Source organism: Colossoma macropomum, unplaced genomic scaffold, assembly GCF_904425465.1.
Source record: "Colossoma macropomum unplaced genomic scaffold, Colossoma_macropomum, whole genome shotgun sequence".
Classification (NCBI taxonomy): domain Eukaryota; kingdom Metazoa; phylum Chordata; class Actinopteri; order Characiformes; family Serrasalmidae; genus Colossoma; species Colossoma macropomum.
The window spans coordinates 23644455-23667532 of NW_023494809.1; the positions used below are offsets into that span (position 1 = coordinate 23644455).

The 23078-nt window shown below is 38.2% G+C and overlaps 1 protein-coding gene across 1 annotated transcript in view; it reads left to right on the forward strand.

The window, feature by feature from the left end:
• ctnnd2a (catenin (cadherin-associated protein), delta 2a) overlaps positions 1–23078 on the forward strand; it is a 547011-nt gene that overhangs the window by 235231 nt on the left and 288702 nt on the right. The window contains exon 4 of the mRNA XM_036558377.1: positions 20988–21022. Coding sequence (XP_036414270.1) covers positions 20988–21022 — 35 coding nt within the window. The remainder of the gene's footprint in view (positions 1–20987; positions 21023–23078) is intronic.

The following is a 23078-nucleotide window of genomic DNA, read 5'->3' on the forward strand; positions in this document are numbered from 1 at the left end:
CTCTCACTCTGTTTCTTTCCCCTGTCTTTCTCTGTCCACTTATTTCTCTTTCTTTCTTTATTTCTTTCTTTCTTTCTATTTTTCTTCATTTCTCTCCCTGTCTCTCTGCCATGCTCTCTCTTGCCCTCTCTCATTCTCTCTTCTCTTTTCTCTCTTTCTTTTTGTCTCTCCTTTTTCACTGTTTATATTTCTTTCTTTCTTTCTCTCTTTCTCTCTCTCTCTGTCTGTTTCTTTATCTGTCTCTCTGTTTCTTTCTTTCTCTCTCACTCCTACCCCTTTTTTGTCTAGTTTTCTCTTTCTCCTTTACTCTCAGTCTCTTTCTCTTTTTCATTGTCTCTCTCTCCTCTCTTTCTCTTTTTTCTGTCTCTTGCTCTCAATTTCTTCAGAGTTTCACTCTTTGTCCATCTGTCTCTCTTTAATCTTTCTCTCATCTCTCATGTCTTTGTCTCCTTCTCTCTCCCTCTCTCTCTGTCTCTCTGTCTGTCTCTCCCTCTCTCTCTCTCTCTCTCTCTCTCTCTCTCCCTCTCTCTCTCTCTCTCCCCCCTCCACCCCCTGTCTCTTTCACTCCATATTGGACAGGATTGTACCATCTCAAGTATTACTGCGATATAATCATATATAAAATAATCTGCATATTGAAAATTTACAGATCTGAAATATTAAGATTGCAGGGAAGGTAAACAGTTTAATTCATGTTATTATCAGTGCGCATCCCTTTTGGGAATTGACCTGTGAGCTTGATGTTGATGTTGCCGGTGCCGTGCTGTACCAGCTGAGCTTCAGATCTGCCCTGTTGTTTGTGATTGTGTTTGTTTATGTGTAAGAGAGAGAGAGTCAGTGAGAGAGAGAGTCAGTGTGGAGTGTGAGTCAGTGTGGAGTGTGATCTCGTCAGCACTGTAATGACTCCCGCTAGTCTCAAAGAGAACTGAGAGAGAGAGAGTCTTCCAGATAGGCCTCTTTTATGTGTGACATACACTATGCATCACTGTACACTATCTACACTATCCGCCTCTGTCTGATCAGTCCTAAAGTTAAAATTTCATTTTTCATCTCAGCGTGAGGCTCTCGCACGTTCTGCGTTCATACACTCTCGCGCGGCGTAATGACAGGCAGAGTGGCAGACGGAGCTTTGACTACTTTTATCAGTGCAGAAAGAGCAGCTGCTGTGCAGAATAAGAAACTGGCTGTAGTTAAATTTGCAGAGAATTAATGTGTGCGTGTGTTGTTATGGAAATATGTTCCATAATCTGTTGTTATGGAAACATTTGTGACATTTTAGCAGCATCACCTCGGTTACAGGTTAATGAGTTGTGTTGGGAATCTTATAAGCTTCACGGAAGAGGTCATATATAAACACATCAGTTAAATCCACACAGAGAAATCAGTAGCTAAGCTATAAGACAAATCAGCGTCACGTCACGGCAGCAAAGAACTTTCATTCTCCGGTTGGAGTGGGAATTCAGATTGATACATTTTTAAAAAAGCAATTTCTTTCATCCCAAAACTAAATAATTTGAATATTTCCATTAACATCTCCTGTTATCCTGTATGCAAAAAGGAGAGCTTAATCCCAAACATATGTTACAGTCACTGGTGTTATATGAATGTGGTGTAACATCAGTGACTGTGACTCTGGTGACATTCTGGTTAAAACTGGGGATTTTGTTAATCAGCTGACTCATTGGTGTCAGGTGACCTTGTGCAACTATTTAAAATCATTAATAAACATGATGTTTGGCATTATTTTGACAAAAATGTAATTACCCAGCCATTAAAGCACATAACACCGGTGACACACAGAAGTTATGTGCTGCCTGATAAACCAAATTATTAATAAATTAATGAAATATAGTGAGCAACTGAAAATAAGTTAAAACATATTTTTTTTCAAATTTAGTGCTCTTTTACCATTATCAGTGTGAGATATACAAACTTATAACACATTTTTTTTTTTTAATTTACTATTTGAATAGCAGTTAAAATCTTGTTCCTAGAGCAACAATGGTGAACAATTTTGAGTCGGTGAATTTCTCTAAACTGGCGGATTTCTCACCAAAATACTCTGAATGATTTTGTTTACATCTAAACCATTGAATGATTAAGTAATATGAAAAATTGGTGGAGTTCCCCTTTAAACCTGAAGCAGTATGTTTTTGGGTATACACATTAGCTGGTTAGCTGATCCTGTTTCCTGGCTGTAGATGGTGATGAGGGGAACTTTTGTACTCTAAAAAGTCTCCAGAGCTAGCTGCTCTGAGGTGATAGGCTCTTTAGCGTGTTTTTTCACTGCAGCAAAATCACTCTGAAGCACAGTGGAGTTCCAGAGCACGGCAGCGTTTATTTGCAGTTTCATGTACTGAAATTAAACTTTACATCAAATAAGGAGATTTGGGGAGCTGTGGGGTGGATAAAGCAGAAAGCAGGTAGTTTTCACAACAGACTCTCTCACTCTCTCTCTCTCTCTCTCTCTCTCTCTCTCTCTCGGCAGTAGTAGGAAAAAATGGGGCACCATCACACTGCTTAAAAGCATATGGACCCTGTTTCCCCCAAAACATTTGACATTACAGCCTCAAACACAACACTATTTTGCCATTATTGATCATATTTTGGTTCAGTCTGTTCTCTTTGTATTTACTGCTACTTAAAACGAGTTGCTTCTACTGCTGACTGGATGCATTATCCACTCAGAAGTGTAGCAACCCTTTATGTTTACAAACATTCTGATTTGGTTTATTAGTGCGTATTAGAAATGTTTATTATTTTTCAGTATGCTTTTCCAGAATACAACAAGTCTCCAGTACTCTGTGTGTGTGTGTGTGTGTGTGTCTTTCACAATTGATTAAAATCAATTTCTCCATTAAAAAATGAATTGTTTAAAATTGATTTAATATTAATTGACATTAATATTAAATTGGCTTTGTGATTAGCAAATTCTCTATGGTCCGACGTTGGAGGGGGGGTGTATCTCGGCTGTGCACAAATATGTTTGCAGTTACATATTTCATGTACACCTAACCCCCCCCCAACACACACACACACACACACACACACACACACAAATATATACGTACATAAAGACAGCCAACAGGTAAACAGGCTCCTCCAATAATATTTAGGCTAAATAGGCTAAATTAACTGAATTCTACAAAGAATCTGTCACAAGCTTTAAAATTAAGTAGAGCTGGCCTAAGTAGTATTAAACCCCAGGTACACCAACACCAGCTTCATGCTACACTGAAATTCCCTTGAGAAGCGTAAGTGAAAATGATCAGTGTCTTAGCAGTAATTATAGTGAAGATTTCTGCATTTTAAACTGTTGTATAAAGGTGTGTGCAGACAGGTCGTTGAATATTTCTCAAAATTGCTCAAAGTGGTTTTAAAAATGACTTAAAAGCAGTACATTTATTTTGCTGATACCTGCAGATACCCTGATACATACATGTTTTAAATTCTCCTAGTGCTCTTCCGGTGAGTCAGTGTGTGTCCTGATGTGGGCCGCATGTGTTAATAAAGGCTTTTAATATTTTTAATATTTAATATTTTTTTCTCTGGGATTTATTATGTATATTTCTTGTGGATGTGAATGGATTGCACTGCTTTCATCACTCCCAGCACAAAATCAACTCCGCTTCAACTCCGTGATCCTTGCAGCATTTTTGCTTTGTGACGTCTTAGAAGTTGGTTGTTTTCTGCTTCCCACGATCCGATTACAAATGTATCTCTCTCTTTCTTTGTCTTTCTCCAGTTCTCTTTCTCTCTCCCTTACTCTATCTTTCCCCACCATCTTTCTCTTGGTCTTTCTCTCTCTCTCTCTCTCACTCACTCCATTTTTTTGGGATCATCAGCAGCTTCTTTGTTTGATTTCCAAATTATCATCTTTCTTTTTCTCAGGAACAGCTTCTCGACAGCTACACATCCTTTCAGACTCAAAACGTTGAGTTGTCTTCTTACAGAAGGTTTCAGATGGTCTGCCAGGTCTTGTACGGTTGTTAGGAGTCCTATTTTCTTTTGAACTCCAGTTTTGGAAACTCTGACATTTTGGTCTCTGACTTTTGCTCAGTACTGCATGTGTAGTCTGTGTGTGTGTATGTGCCTGCGTATGTGTGTATCCTCACTCCTCAGAAGTGCTGTTATGAATTATTGAGGCTCTTATATAATGGGTGCGTAGAAATATCGGACAGAGTCGGCGTTTAGAAACAGTGCAGCTCTCTGCACCGCTGTTGAAAAAGCCCAACAGGAGTGACTTTAATTGCTGGTAAATACTGTACACACATCAGGCTCACCGCCACTGCTTTACCGTGCCAGACAGATTGGGGTTAGCTACGGATGATTCAGGTTCATTTGCAGGATGGTGAGATGGTACATGTGATGAGCATCAGAAGCATCCGTTTTTAGTCAGCATCATGTGGATGTAAGGCCTCTTTCATTCAGACTGTTAACCAAGAAACTGTGCGTCTAATTTTTCATCTACTGTTAAGCTGCTCTGTACCACCAGCACACGTTGGATAATGGAGCATGTGACAGTGTAATTTAGACTCTCAGTGTGGGTTTGGAGACTGAAGCTGTTTGGAGACTTGTTGCTTATAACGTGGGGAAGTTTTTAAACCTGAAACATCTTCAGACACTGTTTTATCTACATTGAAACTTACATTTTACAGTTTATTTAGGGGTGCAGGAATCATTGATTTCAATGACTGATTCCAATTTTGATTTCTTTAGTGACAAATTGGGCCAATTTTAAAAAGAAATAACATTATTTATTTACCTTTTTACTCAAAGCTTGAAATACACCCTAACAGGTGTTGTATGGGCAGCCTCAATCAATGTAAGACACTGTAATTCTGTAATAATTCTAGGCATGTTCAGGTATGTTACCCAGTACCAAAATCTGATGAGTTTGCAAAATCAAGATCACATCATCATCTTATCTGTTGTCATTGCCTTTGCTTTCCATTGTTCTTTCTTTCATTACCAGTTGTCTGATCTTGTGTGTGTCCAGTCGTGTGATTGTCATGGCATGTAATGGCAATGACAGTTCTCACTTTTCTGAGACTGTTGGCTGAATCTTGGGCCTGTTAATTGGATTCTTAGTGTTAAGATCATATTCACTGGTAGAGAGAGTGTTCATTTTGATGCTGGCTCGACCGTTTGAGAATCACCTTTGTGCTGTTTTTGGGAAACCAAACAGATTGCACATGCTTGAATATTTATTTACATTTAATTCAGAATTATTATTGTTATTATTATTATTATTATTATTATTATGATCAGAAAAATAAAAAGCAAGATTTTCATGAATTTAACACTTTTTAGAAGTAACTAATCTGGGAGTCTGAAATAGTGAAGCTCTGAGAAGCTTTACTTTTTAGCTTAAATACAGAGCCCTCCATCATGTTGGGGGAAAGCTTCTGAAAGTCACATAACCCTCCAGGTCAGACTCGCACTCGGACTCCATTTCCCAGAATCCCACTGGAGATCACATGACTCATATACGCCCCTCAGTCCTCCTATCACCGTTCACAATCACCGGATTACTGATATGTAGCCCCTGTTTTCTATGTCATATGACCTGTTTGGTTGAGTTTAAACCCCGAGTTTTAGCTTAGCCTAGTTGTGAGGTTCTTCTCTTTGTAGAGCTACTGACTGTTTCCTGTCTGTTATTGTTATCATTTCGTGTGTTGGACTCTGATTCTGGATTTACTGGCTTTGTCCTTTGTTTGTTTTGGTTATGTTTGTACTTTTTTGTCTTTTTGTTCTTTTAGATTTGACCCCGGCATGTTCACTGACTACGATTCTTGTCGAGCCCTTCTCAATTAAAGCCTTATTTCTTGTTTTTTTTTACCGCAAGCGTCTGACTGGGTCTGTGACGTTACACTGTACTCCACAGTTTTAAATTTGTACTTATACAATTCACCTGTGGTTAAAGTGCACATTCTCAGATTTTAATAAAGGCTATTTTTGTACATTTTAGTTGTACCATGTAGAAATTACTGCACTTTATGTACATAGTCTCCCATTTCAAGACACCATAATGTTTAGGACAGAGGGCTTTGCAGGTGTTTGATTACTAAAGTATGTTTAATTGCTTCATTAGTGCAGGTATAAGAGTGCTTTCAGCATCTAGTCTTGATTGTAGGATTTTGATCCCCTTTGGAGTCTGCTTTTACTGTTTGCCATAAGGACAACAAGGACAACAAAGAGTTGTGGCAATAAAAGTCAAGGAAACTATTATATGGCTGAGAAACACGAATAAAACCTTACGAGACATCGGCCAAACCTTAGGCCAAATCAACTGTTTGGAACTTTATTAAGAGGAAAGAGAGAACTGGTGAGCTGAGTACCTGTAAAAGGACTGGTAGGCCGAAGAAGATCACTCAGAGCTGATGACAGCTCAGCATAATGAAGAAAAATATTCTTTTATATTCCTGTTCCTCAGATCAACACTGTGCAGAAGGTAAGTGTGGGTTTTACAGTGACTGCTGTCCGCAAAAAAAGACTTTATGAACAGAGATACGGAGACTATACTGCAAGATGTAAACCATTAGTTAGCAAGGATGGCCACGTTACACTTTGCTACAAACGTCCTTGAAGGAGCCTGCAGAGTTCTCGATAAAGGTCTTGCACACGGAGGAGATCGAGATTAACTTCTATCAGAGTGATGGCAAGAGCAAAGTGTGGTGGTGAAAAGGAACTGCCCAAAATCCAAAACATACCACCACATCTATAAAACATGGAGGTGGGTGTATTATGGCCTGGGCCTGTATTGCTATCACGGAAACTGACTCATTCATCTTCATTGATGATGCAACTGCTGATGCGAAATGAATTCTGAGCTGAATGGAAACATCTTATCAGCTCAGGTTCCTCCAAACTCACTGGACGGCGCTTCTTCCCAAAGCAAGACAGTGATTTCAAACATACTGCCAAAGCAACAAAAAAGAGTTTGTAATCTAAAAATTGGAACATTCTTAACCGTCCAAGTCAGTCAACTGATCTATTGAGCATGACTTTGATATGCTGAAGAAAAACTTAAGGGGAGTAGCCCCCAAGACAAGCAGGAGCTGAAAATGGCTGCAGGACAAGAGAGAATCACCAGAGAAGATATTCAATACCTGGTGGGTGGGACACTTCAAGCAGTCATTGCAAAGGATGTGAAATAAATTACTAATCATGACTAATTTACTGTACTTACCACTGCTATGTCCCCAGTGTTATGGTGCAGATGGGTGGGTGGTGGGGGGTGCCATGTATAGAAAGTGTTGTGATACCCTTTATTAAAATTTGAGAATGTGCACTTTAAACACATGAATCGTACAGAGTACGATAGTACAGAGGCAAATAAAAATATATGCTTTTGTCCCAAACATAAATGAGGAACAATGCAAAGTTAAAGGTAACCTTTAAGAATTCAATGACCCAGAGGACAAAAAAGTTCTTCTAACTGAAAAATGAGTCAAACACACTTTTTTGCATCTTTAATGTGTTTTCTGACAGCTCAGACTTCAAAATGCTCATAACACGTTGAAGTTCTGGATGTTTAGCTAGGCCATCTGAAGTGTGCTCCTTGGCACTGAACCCAGTATATCCCGCAGAAGCCCCCCACTGAGGCAGTCTGTGCTCCCTTATCTCGAAAGAGGGTCAGTGGGTCTGAGAGCCATGGGAACCCCCTCCCTGCTGGCACTCTAGCCAGCCTTCAAGACCTGTGAGCAAGCCAACATGAGGCAACGTCCCAGCAATCCCGCTCGCCATGACCAGAACTGGCAAAGGAGAGCAATTAAAGCCCCGTGCCTCCATATTTAAGGTGAAGCCCGCTCTAATCAGCCATCCTGGACCCGCTCCACCGGAGCTAATTCCCACAAAGGAGTGAATGACAGCGTTTGTTATCTCATTCATACCTTCAGAATGAGTTATCTGTGACGCTCTGTGAGCGCCTTCTCTCTGCCAAGGCACTGGTGGCTGGAAAGTCATTAGAAGCTGCCAACCAGAAGTAATGCCCTTCTGCTTTATCGACTAGCGTCCCAAAGCCGTCAGGACGTACTTCTCCAGCGTGAATATTGCACAGTTTAAAAAAAAGGCAAAATGAGTTCTCTGGAGTGATGCCATAAAAGAACCACTTTTCCACTGTCACTATTGTTGATGGCACTGTAGTTTCGTGAACGTTTGGCATTTGAAATACTGATATTGCAGAAGTGGGCAATATGCAAATGAGCCTCTAGCCAATCACTGACTGCATTTATTTGCTGAGTTTAAAAACCCACTTCAAAGTCTATACAGTACATACATAAAACTAAGCAGCAAAAACAGCTTGTTTATCCACCTGTTTAAACCTACGGTAGTAAAAGTAGTTTGGGCTGAAATTACTTCAGTGGGAGGGATTAAACTGCTGTAGACTGAATGGGGCGTAAGTGTAAATGCATTGGTTTTTATGACATCACAACAATGATTTCAAAACAGCTTCCATATATGGACTGTATGGACTATGGAGTGAGTGGTACATTTTGAAACTTTAACAATGTTTACATACAACATCAAACGTTTTTATTTAGGGAAAAAAGGGAAGTTGTTTTTCCATGATATGGGCCCTTTAATTAACCCTATAAATATTTCTTTTCTCTCCGTTTGTGGATAGTTTAGGTGTGTTTTTTCTTTCTTTGCAAAAACATAAAATATCACAATTTGAGTTTTTCCCCAAATATTGTTCAGCTTCAATGAGCAATTATTTACTGCTAATTTAATGTAGCATGGCATGGTATGAACTGCAAAGGCTTACTCCTCTTTCCACTAATTATTATCGATTATGGCGCACAATGTTACCCGTCTTGATGCGATTGTGTTCGCTCATAATTAATTTGATCTCATCTGTTTGGCTGCGGATGTTGGATTAGTTTTTGTGTGGTGATTTATGGATGTAACAGTGTTAATGGGGAAAAGAATGAACAGAGAGCTAGAATAGGCCTCCATTCGAGTGGAGGAGTGGCCCTAAATCTGTGATGTCACTGAAAAAGTGAGATATATAATTAATTATACTTTTCATGTCTGCACTATATTGTAAGCCTGAATTTGGTCCTATGCGGCAAAGTTCTTGTCCATTTATTATACATTAACAATATGTCATCCGGGGTCAGAAAGCACTTAAGTTTCAACAATGTTTTAAAGTTTCTGCATAATTAAATCATTAAGATATGAACAAAGTCATTCAGGGAAGTTTGATGTGAAATGTGCTGTTCTTGAGAAATTTCAGAAATGTTCACAGTGGTGGTGATAGGAACCAGACGTCCGGAGCGTTTAATGCTCCTGCCTAAATGCTGCCTGATGCCTGAGACATTGTTTTGCGATGGTTTTGAGAGAAGACTAGAAGCCTAAAACTTACTTTTTAAATTCTTTTATAGCAGACAGGTACATGCAGGCCATTGTAAGGCAAAATATTCCCTGAAAGGAAACTTTTTTCAGATTTACCACATTTTACCATCATCAACACTGCATATCAAACTCAGAAAACATATGTAAGTTCACTGCTCATTTTGGGTAGGAAATAAAATGGATATATTTGCATTATAGACATTGTGACCCCTGGGTCCTATCACCACCACTGTAAAGAAAGAGTTGGTGAGTCTTTACAATCAACCATTTCACATCTGACCACATTGGATAACTTTGTTTACATCTCACTAATTGACTCATACGGCAATTTTGACGCATTCTTCAACTCGCCATGAATTGAGACAAGTCTGTGGTGATCTAGGCTTGTTGCTTACATGATGCCAATTGGTGGTATATAAGCTTGAGTAACCTCATAGCTGTGGTGCAAAACTAAGACTAAGAAGTAAACGTTGGGCACCAAACACATCTTGGGTGGTCAACTCTATGTAGGGTGAGGGGAAAACTGTGCAAATGTTGATTGTTTCATGAAATCTTTTTTTTATACTAAGATAAATGCAAAAACACATCCAAATCTCAGTATTATAATTAGCATAATATTCATGCTTTCCTACATGTGCTGTTCTACATAAGCCAACAGGTTGCAATTAAAAACCTTTGCATGTCTGTGGGCCTTGCCTGTCCTGGCCCCTCGTGCGCTAGTGTTTGGCTCCAGTGCACCTGTCTCTCGGGGAACAGAAGGTGTGACAGCGTTTCAAACAAACACTTCAAGCGGCCGATGAGCCGGGCACATGGCAAAGCTCTTGAAAAGTGAAACAATGAGCCTGAGTGTTAGAAGGAGCAAAAAGTAAATGGCATGCTTGCTGCAGCGAGTGTGTGAGAGACAGGTTATTTCATGCATTGTTGCTTGGGGGAAAGTGCAATGGCTGTAATTTGTGTGGCATGGGATTATTCAGCGTCGCGATGCACATCTGCCGGATTCCATGGCTGCCGTGGAGAGTGGCCGGATTCTTAGGCTGACAAAGCCGAGGATGCTTAAAACTAATTTGTCTAATTTGTCCTCCCAGAAAGCTGCTGGCTAAATCAGCGGGTTACGGAGTCCACTTGCCTTACATAGTTTAGCGCACACACCCAGTTCAACTCAGGAGAGGCTTGTTAATTTAGCTGATGAGTTGAACTGAGAGTATTGGGTCCAGGGAAAAACACTAACATGTCCAGAACAGGGATACTTCAGGACAAGGACCGAAAAACACAGGTCTGAAATAGAATCCTGAGTCAGAGGCAAAAGTGTATTCCACGTTGTGTTGCAATATTCTAGAAATAACTTGAGGCAATGTTTCCAAACCTTTCAAGGACCACATATTTACTCTTTTCCAGTTCCCAGTGCCCCTGAACCAAGGTGGTTTTAGCTGTCCACTCATTTAAAATGCTGGTAGTAGATCAAAATAACCCAACTTGTGGTACAATTTTGAAGATGTTTCACCATTTATCCAAGGTGCATCGTCTCAAAGCCAAAGATGCAGCCAAGGAAGGCTGCATTTCTTGGCTGTTACATCACCGAATGTGGCTGAGAAATGCATCCTTCATTTCTGAGTAATAAAAAAGTCAACTGGTGTGTCTTTTGAGACCACCAGTGTCCCACAGTTCTCCACATGCAGCAAAAAACCATTTGACAAAAATGATGGAAACAGTTGCAAGTGCTGAGTTGCTGTTATACCAGAGTTTGTAATAAAATGTAAGATTTAATTTAACATTTTTAAATGTAAGATTTATTTGATCGATTTAATTCAGTTTAATTCATAGCAGCTTACCAGATTTGGTAGACAAACAATGCATATGTGTTGCATTGTTTACCTCAGTGACTCATGATGTGTCAGTACGTCCTGCTCAGGCCATGTGCATGAGTGATCACTGAAGAGGAGCATTCATGTACCAGTGCTAGCACGGTCTCTCCTACCATGGCTGCAGCATTTACATTGAGACCCGCCTATGGTTTCCCTCTCTTGGCTCCTCCCTGGTTCCACCTGTCTAGTTTCTTTCCCTTCCATTGTTTCTAGTCTCGTCTCTTGTGCAAGTAGCCCCTTATGTTCAGTGATTCTTTGTCTGGTCTTGCGTCATTTGTCCTGTGTTTCTCAAGTGGCATTGTGTTCCTTGTTTCTTTGTTCTTTGAAGTTTTTCTTTTGCTCTGTGTTTTTGACACATTTTTGGAACATACATCCTGCCTCAGTGCCTCTCCTTCATGGCAATCATTTCAAATTAATATTGGGAACTTTCTCTGACAATTAAGCCTGAGGTTTCAAAGAAGTTGTGAAGATTGTACCACAGATCCAGACACTTTGACCTCATACTATAGATAACTGTATAGATAACTCTCACGGTGTTAACTCCTCTTTTATGCTTAGAGGTAGAGCACAAATGTGGGCCATCTGAGGGTTGGTTTGGAGACCTTGCTTAAGGCAAAGGTTCCAAGTCGGGCTTGAAGATAAGTGGCATTGCCTCAGTGAGGCCATTGACAGAGCAGAGCAAACATAACACATTCAGCAATATCTTACTAAGTTTTTTTCTTAAATTTGTTTTTGAGAAAGGTCCCAAGAATAAGTCTATGTCAGATTCATGACATGATCTTAAACCTCAATAGCACGAAGGCATTGATTGTTCTCACCTAAGAGCAAATCCCAAATAAGAAAACAGTGGTGAATATCAGAATCTTTGTAGAAACTGCATAAGTGGGTTTTAAGAAGAAATTTCTTCTTAAGAACGTTTGGTGAATGAAGCCCAATGACAATTTAACCCTAATGGGAAGAGGACACTGTAATATTACTGAACATAATCTGTCATGGAAACTGCTGACAGCAAATGACCATGACGTGACGTGTTTATGGCATGGTTATGTCAAAGTTATAGCATGGTTCAAGGAAAGTTGTACCACATGAAGCAGCTCACTTTGTAAATGGCAAGATACTAATTCCTTTTTATTTTGCAGTGCAGTACCCCACAGTCTAACCTAAAATATGTCTCACATTGCTGATTGTGTTTGTGTAGCTCTCTGATGAGGTTCATGTTGCTGTTAGATGGCAAGAGAGTAAATTTTTAAGCATCCAGGCTTTTAATCTCCATGTTTTCTTTCATCCTTACCAAAGGACAACCAGGGCCAGAATCTGGCTTTGTTTGAAATTTAGACACAGTATTGCATAACTCTGTGTCTGGTGGATGGTTTTTCAAACTTGCTGCTTATCTGCAGTGTCTTGATGATGTACCACTCCATAGCACAAAATCTGTAGGCAGGTCTAGGCATCCCTACCCCCTACCAGACCACATTTTCTTTCTGTTCCAGCTCCAATCCTGGGACAGATAATCAAGGGCTGTCAGATTATAATTACTTGGCTCAGGTGTGTTGGAAACTGGAAGGGAGCCAAAATATACCTAGACCTCTGGACCCCAAGAATCAGGAACCTCTGCTAGCAGACATCCTGAATTGCACAGTATACTGTCAGTGCGGCAGCTACTGTGTCCTGTCTAACCTGTATATGTATAGATTACCCATGATTCCCCAACTCTGCCATTAGGGCTTTTGATTATTTGTGCCATTTTACACATAAACAACTCATTGGCTCTTTTTTCGTTGTTCAGACGCAAGGCCCATGCATTATTTAAGGCAAGGAAATTCATTTGTGTAAACAAGCCGTTGAGAAAATCTATTTTGTCAAGACCTTTTCTCTTTCTGTGCCACAGAGTAATGTGATGAAATAAGCGTTGTTTTTCCTCTGCGGCGCTAAGCCACAGTCGTTCCAATCTCCTAGAGCTTGTTCGTCTGAAGCATTGCCATGTTAAGACAGTATGGACAGTTTAGCCCTTAGTGCCTTAGCCACAGTTCCTGTGTTGCCATTTAAGCAGGAGTTTTATAGGAATTATTCCGGTAACATTTTACCTGCCTCTTGGCAGTTAATTCACTATAGCAAGCAGTTAATAATGACCTAATAAATACAAACTTACAATTTAGAAATGCTGTAATTGTATTTATATGATGTTTTACATTATATAAATATAAACATACTATTTAGAAATGCGCTATAATTGCATCTATATGATTTACATTTTACACTGTAATTTTACGGTAATTTACAATACAGTTCACAGGAACATACTGTTTTCTTAAATTGCAGTATTTTATCATATTTCGCTGTAAAGTCTGGGAGTTAATACCTATTTTTAACTTTTTATGGCCTGGGTATATTATTTGTAAGCACTTCCCAAGGGTAGGACAGTGGTTATTAAGAATAAACATGCTCTACTTTAGTTCTATTTCAGTCTTGCAAATTTTCAAATGTAACTAGTTCTTTGGAAGCTATTTCCAGGTCATTTGTAAGCATTTATACTTAGTAAAGTATTGATCATGAAAGATTAGGACACACTTTAGTTTTGGTCTTGTAAATTAATTAATAAAGATCATTTCTACACTTTGTAAAAATAATTTGTAAATATTTGTAAGCTCTTCCATTGACAGTTACAGGGATCATACAGATGACTTCAGGCGATTTCTACTAAATGAGTTATATGGATGCTTTCTTCAGGTACTTTTCAGTCTTCAGCTCACTAAACCGTGCCGTGTTATAAGCACCAGCAATTTATTATTACACTTTCAAACATAGTTGTAAAATGAGTTGTTAGTCATTTAAGTGAGTTTTAATTAACGGAACATACAGACATATTCTAAACATATCAAAAGTATGAGTACGCTTGAGCACCACTGAAACCATTTAATAGCATTTACTAACATAATTCATTAAGTTTGTGACTTATTAATGTTTAACTCAGTCAACAAAAAGTTAATAACTACTTTATAAAGATATTATTAACACATCATGTAAATACATTTATACAACATTTTCAAGTGTGCTTAGAAATGATATGTTTATCATTATTAGGGCATTATCAGTTGCTTACAAATAGTTAAGTTTTAAGAAGCTCATTGAAACATGGAAAATATTTTGTCAAAATTCTAAACTTTCATTCACTACTTATTGTAGTTAGAGGGCTTGGAAATGACATTTGACAATTCATACAAAATTTGAGAGCAAATACTAATTTCTACTATTCTTCAGTCATATTAAAACTGCATTTATATATAAATCACAAATGTTTTTGGCATTAACAGCTTCAATTTGATATGTATCACTATTTTGCCTAAAATGTCACAAAGCCCTTAATTTGTAAGTATGGGACATACATTTATGACATGTTTTTCTTATAGCATGACATTAATAAATGGGAAAAAAGTAGATACAGACTTTTAATCATAAGAAAATGCAATTCATAATGTAGTAACTATATAATAATTATGTAATCACATTTGAATAGGGTAGCAAAACAACAGTAATAACTCTAGACTTGTAATTGTGAGTTTAAGGATTAGGCTTGAACAACACATTTGATTTATGTTGCTGTCATGTTTTATTCAAGATACAACAAGGTAGCGTGTCCAGATATGTCTTTATATCTGACAGACATGCACTGTTTGAGAGGCCTGGCGGGGATTTGCTCATTCTTGCTCACAGATGTTTACAGAAACATGAAATAGGTCAGCCTGAGTGTATCTTGTCTGTCTTTGGTTATATAAGTCTGGGGCTACATTGAGGGCAGCGATGTAACACGGTCGGATATGTATATACTCTAATGACGGGCCTTCACCTTGTTTCTGACCTTGTTCGTGTCCGTCTGCTCAGGTTCACCTGGAAGTAAACGGATTTGTCTGCTTGCTTGTCGTTTTTATGGCTCAAACCCACCGGTCCTTGAGCGCAGTCGGTGCGCTGTAAATATGGGCTGTCACTCCAATGTCACTTCCTTTCCTCTCTCTTTCCCCACTGCTTTTTCTCCCTGAGGCTGGGAGTTTAATGCAGCCCTCAGGACGGAGCCAATGAATAAATGATTGTGATTACCTGACGGTGGCAAGGAAATTGGAGGGCAGGGAGACGAGAGGGAGTGTGGATGCCCCCCCCACCGCACGATGCGGGATATGTTGATTAATCATTGTACACATACCCAAACACACACAGTGTTTTGTACACTTGCAAGGACATGTGTTCATACATATGTCCTATAAATTATATAAGTAATACCTTTAATAATAATATGTCCCAATGTGTCATTCAGTACTGTACAAAAGGACACTAACCATTCATTTATGTATTTAACAGCCATTAATGGCCACAGGTTATTCCTTTCTCAGTGGCAAGAAAAAAATATATTAAAAAATCTATAAAGAAAAAGATATTTAATAGATATGAAGCCTCAACAACTCAATATATCTGAATTTTCAGTATTTATTGTGTTCACTCCATTTGTAGCCTCCATTCTTTTCAGGAGACTTGCTTTCAGTTTTTAAAGAAATCAGCAGGGATTTTTTTTTCCACACCTCCAAACTTCAGTCTTAGAAGTTGCTTGGATTTATTGCTACTCACAGTCCAAGTAATCCCAATTACACATTTAGACTCATCAAGACTCAGATGACCAGTTTTGGTGTTTTAGTGCAAATTTTCTTTTTTCTGTTCTCAGTAAGAGCTTCTTGACAGCTACACATCCTTTCAGACTCACAGCGCTGATGGACAGAAACACCTGTGGATTAAAGATGGAAGTTTAAGTGCATTTTAACTGATGGTTACAGGTTTGGTGGTCTACTAGATCTTGCACGGTTGTTTGGAGTCCTGTTTTCTCTGTGTGTGTGATTTAATAGTTCATTTGCAAACTCTGGACTCTCTTGACTTTTCCCTGCCTTATGCAAGTGGATTATCTAACAAGTAATCTCATCAGAAACATCTCCTTTAGCTGTTTCACATGAGAAAGATGTTTGCAAGGCATCTGAGATGAGTTTGGGTGGTTGTTTGTGTGAATGTTGGAGGGGAATATAATGTCAGTGACTCCTTTGGGAACAGCGTTTGTTGGGAGTACACAGCTGTCACTGGTTGGTTTAAGATTCGCAGGAGGGCGAGTTAAAGTGGCAGTTGGCGCATAAAAGTAAAGAATGGACCAATTAAATACTGATCAATCTGATACTATACATGGAGATTGTCATGTAATTTCATATTAAACACTGAAAATGAATAGCTTGTATGTAATGACTGTTTTAAGTCGAAATTAAATAGTCTCTGACTTTTGCACAGTGCTTTGTATGTAAGTGTCCATATGGATTAACAACATGCCCCATATAAATTATACATAAGTATTTGCCAATATGTTATCAGAACAGTCTAAACCCACCCCTAACTTTAGCTTTAGTAACCAAGAGAAATGGTTTTGCTCTTTCAGTTTAAAAATGGCGACTGGTGTTTCACTATTTTTATTTCCCTTTACACTGTGTGAACATTACATGATAAATGGACCAATAGAAATATATTCCAAAATCACTTGAAATTAAAGTATGTTATGTTACATTTTTCCCGGTCTTAGATTTTTTCTAAACAATAAAACAGGTTTTGTTTGTTTGTTTATTTATTTATTTATTCATTTATTTCATTTATTTATTCATTTCTTTATATATGTCATTTTTGTACATTTGAAAATGGCCTAACATTTTTAATTTGACCATAAAATGAGCACTGGGGCGTGACTAGGTGTGGGATATCGAGCTATATATTATATAGCACCAGATCCTTTAACGATTAAAATAAGAATCACTTAAAGGCATTTACTAAAAGAGTCAACTCCAAGCATCAGAGTCGTTGGCCAAGAGTCGACTCCTACTCTCAGAAGTATTAGAGTCGAAGAGTCGACTCTTTCGGATTCGACTCTCCATTACTAGCTGGGAGATGAACGTAGCGTGAACAGGTAATTTAGCAAGACAGCGTCGCCGCGAAGAGGAAATTTTGAAAAGAAACGAAAAAAGTAAGCCGTATGTTCTCCTTGGCTGTTTTATGTTATTTTACAGCTCAACATCATCTTAGTCGAGTTAATAGTGTAGACTAACATTAATTAAATTAGAGTGTTAGCTCGATATTGGTAGCAGCACTAACGGTAACGTTAAACAGGCTAATTTGTTCACTTGGTTGTTAACGTAAATCTGGCTAACCGAAGGTGAACGTTTGTTTATGCTAGAAAAAAACCCACATTCACGTATTTATTCATTATTTAACTCATAACGTCGCCATACGCTAAGGTTAATACACTGTTGTAACGTGAGCTAATTACCTGTTGACCGTTTGTTAGCTAGGTTAACTTATTAAGTTGGCGTCTAAGCTGAACTTTCCGTTCGACCTTAAATGGTGCTGCAGAACGCCGGCGCCTGAATGTACCTGCTGTGACTGCGGCGCTACTTAAGGTGGAACGGAAAATTCTATATGAAATTCTTCAGTTATATTGTATTTTGTCATCTGTAAGGCGGGCTAGCTAAATGTTATTCTACTACTGTATGCATTCTTCTTCAGTTTTGGGTTAGTTTATTTTTTAATACAGACATTAGACATTTTTTACCGAGCGAAAGGCAAATACAGGAAAGAGATCATTATTTATTTCCACTGTACTATATGTTAAGAACTAAAACAGAACAAATTAATAGATGTTTTTTTTTGGGTTCTAATGAGATAACAGTTACCGGTTCATACAGATATAGGTATTTGTGACCAGGTGGTGATTACACGTACAGTGAATTTCTGGCTAATGGTATTTTAAGTATTAAAGAGATTAAATTGTAATTCCACTGAATTTTCAACATTTCTGCATAATTCAGTTGTTGAGACGTGAACAAAGGCAGTGTATTCATAACCATTTCATGTAATAACCTTCAATTACAAAGCTTTTAGAGGAGTTAAACTCTTCAGACGTCTGGTTCCTATCACCACCGCTGTTCACAGTTCTGAGTCAGTTACTGTCAGTTGTTTACATCTTAACCATTTAATTATGCAGAATCTGTGAAAATCGGTGGAATTCCCCTTTAACTAAATGTTGCATTATCGGAGGGTAGGAGAGGTTGGAGAAGAGCTTGACACGAAAGCAGCTGAGAGAGGACAGGAACTGACCATACAAGCAACAGAGACAGCAGAGAAGGTGAGAGATGGCAATGAGGGACAGAGGAAGACAGCATGATGTAATTTTAATTTTTTTTGTTTGAACTGGCAGATGGTTTTTTCAGTCTATAGTGGAATCTAGAAGACAGGCTGTGCAACAGTGTGACCATGTAAAATGGGCCATGAGCCCCTGATGTTGGTACAGTCACATCCCTGACAGGCATATACTTTATTTAAGATTAATATAATTGATTATAATCAATTCTAACGTTCCAAAACTGATCAATGCATTTTATACTCCAGAAGTCTTAACATTTTTGTCCTGAAAGTGCATTAATACAAACACAAACACACAGTCAGTTCTTCAGTGACGCAGCAGCAGCACGGCTCTCCTGAGCTCACAGGTGATAAATAGGCTTTTGTAAGGAGGGGTAACAGCTCAGCCCGCTAACACATGCTACGACTCTGCAATTTTCCATCCGCCGTTTGTCAAGCTGAGCAAGCCTGCAGACTGACTCACGCTACATGTGATAGCACACTGAGCCTGCAGCCTCCGTGCAGCGGCTCATGTGATTTTGTTGACCCCCTCAGGCTATCCCGAAAGCTCTCCATCGGCATGATCCATGGCCCCTGTCCCGCTCCACCACCATTGATCATGACCCTGGAAATCCAATACTCTGCAGCGGCCAGCGGGGCCATTTGTTCTCCTTTGGTTAAGCTGTGTTTACACACCCTACCTGCGCTCTCATCTATACCATACACGCGGCCTGTCTGTGGACACACAGCATGGCCGGTAGGGGTGTGCTCAATTTTGCAACCCTGCTGTAAGCTTTCCTGCATTGTTTGTGGTGTGTTATAGAACGGAGCTGTAAAGCGGAGAGTGAAGCCCCTCCAGTGTGATACACTTTCTTCTGTTTAGCTAACCTGGGCCGTGACATTGATTTCTCTCTGAACTCCAGCTTTGTATTGCCCTTTACACAGAGGCACTGTAGTAGAATATGTACAGTAAGAGACTGTGGGTGTTTTCACACATGGACCATTCAGCGTTTCAAGTGAAATCATATTTTTTGTGGCTTGAGTAATTTGTGCACTGTGAAAGCAAATCAGCCCAAATCAGGGTTCAGGGTTATAGAACCTCAAAGCTAACCAACATACAGTCATACACAAAAGCACCCTTGTCAAATGACAGGTTTTGTTGATTTTGTGAGTGAAAGTTAGTGTACACATTATCTATAGAGGACACACTTAAATATGGCATTTTTCTGATCATTTTAGTTCACAATTTATATTTGTTCGCTGAGTTTAACAGGTTGGGAAAAATATGTATATAAAACATGCCACATTTTATGTTTCCCAATGTGTTTAATACAGCAAATAAAGTGCAGTTGTGTGTTAAAATGTGCAGAAGTGTCTCTGTAGGGGGTGTGATAACTTATTTACACTTAGAAAATCATTTGACCAGGGGTGCACAAAGTTTTGCATACAACGGTGCATATACTCCCATGCAAAAGTTTGGAATCACAGTTTTCAGTCACATAAAGGCAAATTTGTTGCATATACCTGCATATAATGATACTACCATGATAGAAACCACTATGCAACTCCATAAATTGTAAATAATTTATAGAAAGCTGCAAAAAATAACAAATGTTACATATGCCCACAGTGATCTTTTCTTTCCCTATTTTTTTATTTTTTCTGCATCATTTGAACACAGCAGCCGTCCTATACATTTTGTAATAATTTCATGATGACTGGACTAATTGAAATGTTCCAAACACACTTGGAAAAATTTTCATTACATTAATTAACATAAAAAAATGAGAATGGTTTTCCTTTCTCCTGTAAAGGTAATTTTCGAGATACTAAATGTATTATAATGAAAATTTTGTTTTTTGGATAGAAATGTTATTAATATATTTGTTAATGTTTTAAAATAGTTTTAACAAGGAAATATAGGCCTAACATTCATTACAGGAAAAACTACCAGTAAATTTTATGCACTCATAAATTCATTGAATCCTACCTACCTTCTTTATATGTGTAGTGCTTCATTTATTATTTTTTACCCTTATTCCCACCACACACAATTTTAAGATAATTATTATGATTAGACAAAAAGTTTAGACATCTCAGTCTACAGCACTGAGAATTAAATGATAATAAAATCAGCATCCAGAGTTATTCATGTTTGAAAAATGGTGATCGAATTTGGAGGCAGATAATGTATCAAGAAATTATTATTTTAGTTATTATTTTCTAATTATTTTTTGCAAATAAATAAAAATTGTGACTGAAGAATGCAGAGAAATGCCACAATTAAGTGTGCTCTCTGTAGAAGACGTGTTAATTATTTTCACTTTGAAAATCAACAAAACCTGTATTTTGCCAAGGGTGTTTTAGATTGTTGATTATTGTGTTATTTATAATGGAAAAAACTTCTTGTTGTTCTTGAAATATTAAATACATTTGGTGTCTAGTTTGTGTTGAATACATTTTAATAAAAATGGAAAATGAATGACAAGTAATTTCAAACTTCTAAATGGTAGTTTATTATTATTATTATTATTATTATTATTACTTACCTATCAATTCTCTTTTTGTTTCTTACAGTTCAGCAGATGAACATCTTCGCTGGAACACTGAAGGTAATTTTTTTAGTCACTTTTTTAATCCATTCTTTCACTCTTCATTCATATCCTTCAAGCTGCGTCACCTTTTTCACTTAGACATTACAAACTACTTTTCTCCTAAATGCATCAAACGCCTTCACCTATCAGCTATGATAGCAGGCACATCACACAGTAATTATATCATAAAAATTATTTGTAATGCGAGTAAAGCCTCTCTCATCCTGCGGGGTGGGGGGCGGCTTCCCCTTCAGGAAGTGAGTGGGTTTAATTTGAAACATATTAAACGCTGCTTATGATTGATAATGTGACATTTCAGGGGTCTGACAGGTGAATATTAACAGGGCAGCGCAGCAGCAAATAAAAAAATTCCAGACTTATGAAACTTTCGGGCAACCTTCAAGCCATTAAAACGCCCTTAACCTTAAGAAACGTTCTATACAAAGTAGTAATCAACAGCAATTAAGAGTAATTATGCCTGTGGAAAAAAGTGGAGACATAAAAGGCAAAAAATGTTTTAGTGTCTGAAATCCCACTGGCTGGATACAACAGAATAGGATTTAAAAAATACCTGCTGAAAATAGTGAAGGTGAACAGTTTCTAAAGTTTTTAATTACATTTTAACTTTAGATTTCAGTGTAGTTTAGCCCACTACTCTAAACTCTCGCTCTTCAAACTCTCTCTCTCTCTCTCTCTCTCTCTCTCTCTCTCTCTCTCTCCACCTTCACGTCTAGTACCGAGTGTTCTTTGCTTCGTAGTCATTCTTTCAGGGCCTTGGTACTGTCTGTGCCAGCTGTAGCTTGATGCCAGTATTTAGCTCTAGTTGACGTTCCAGTTAAGAAGATAATCTTGTTGTCTTAAAGAGCTTGGTTAGGGTTTTATCCCCTGCTCTACTTAAACCACACTCCCCACAAGGTGTCAGGGGTCAGCGCTCAGCCATAACATGGGCAGCTACATTCTTAAAGGCACATGCCGGCCTGGAACTAGCATTTAATCATATTTGTGGTGTTATGCAGCGTGCTGTAGTGCTATATTGAATCCCTCAGCATTTGCGGTTTTTGTGTCATTTTCATGTTTTTATCCAGTGCCCTCTCACTACAGTACCCAGCGTGCACTACACAGTCATTAGGAATCCCAGTGACTCTCAACAAAGCATGACTGCTAGCCACTGACCTATAAGCTAATAATATACATCTGTGCTGCTAGCAAGCATTAGTGATACAGCACTAACCTCAGTTGGCTGTCATGATTTTTTTTGTTATACACTTTAAAAAAGTTCTTTAAGGGTTCCTTAGTAAAGAAAATGGATCTATATAGAACTTTGAACACTCTTGGTTCTATAAACCCTTTGCTTGATTAAAGCTTTCTTTGCATCATAAAAGGGTTCTTCAGATTAATGGAGAATGTGCTGTAGATGGTTCTATATAAACCCTTTTGAAAAGGGTTCTGTATACCTCCAAAAAGGGTTCTGCTTTTGTTATTATACAAGCTTGTAACAATAGAAGATCCCTTTTTTGTGCTATATAGAACGCTTTTCAAAAAGGTTTATATAGAACCATCTACAGCACATTCTCCATATATCTGAAGAACCCTTTTATGATGCGAAGAACCCTTTATTCAAGCGAAAGGTTCTTTGAGTGTTTATGGTTTCATATGTAACCATTTTTACACCCTTGAGAACCATTTTTTTTTTTGAGATTGTAGGAATATTTAGCCGCCTAATTTCAAACATCCCACCCCTAAGTTTCCACCCCAAAGCGCTTTCAGAATTTACTGCCACCTTCAATATGCCTCATCAGATGAGTATTTTTTTCTGTTCTTTAAGCCAGAAAATCTCTCTGGAGACTGATGGGTAAACATTTAATTATATGATGGGTAAACATTTAATTATCCACATTTAATCACTTGTGGACATTTAATCATTTACATTTAATTGTACTCATTTATTAATCATAGTAATTGTACACATTCGTAATCATTCGTTAATCATTCATAGGTATGAGTAGTAGATATTACTAATCATTTAATCAAGTTATTCATTGCATATGCTGGTGCTAATCATTTAATTGAGTCG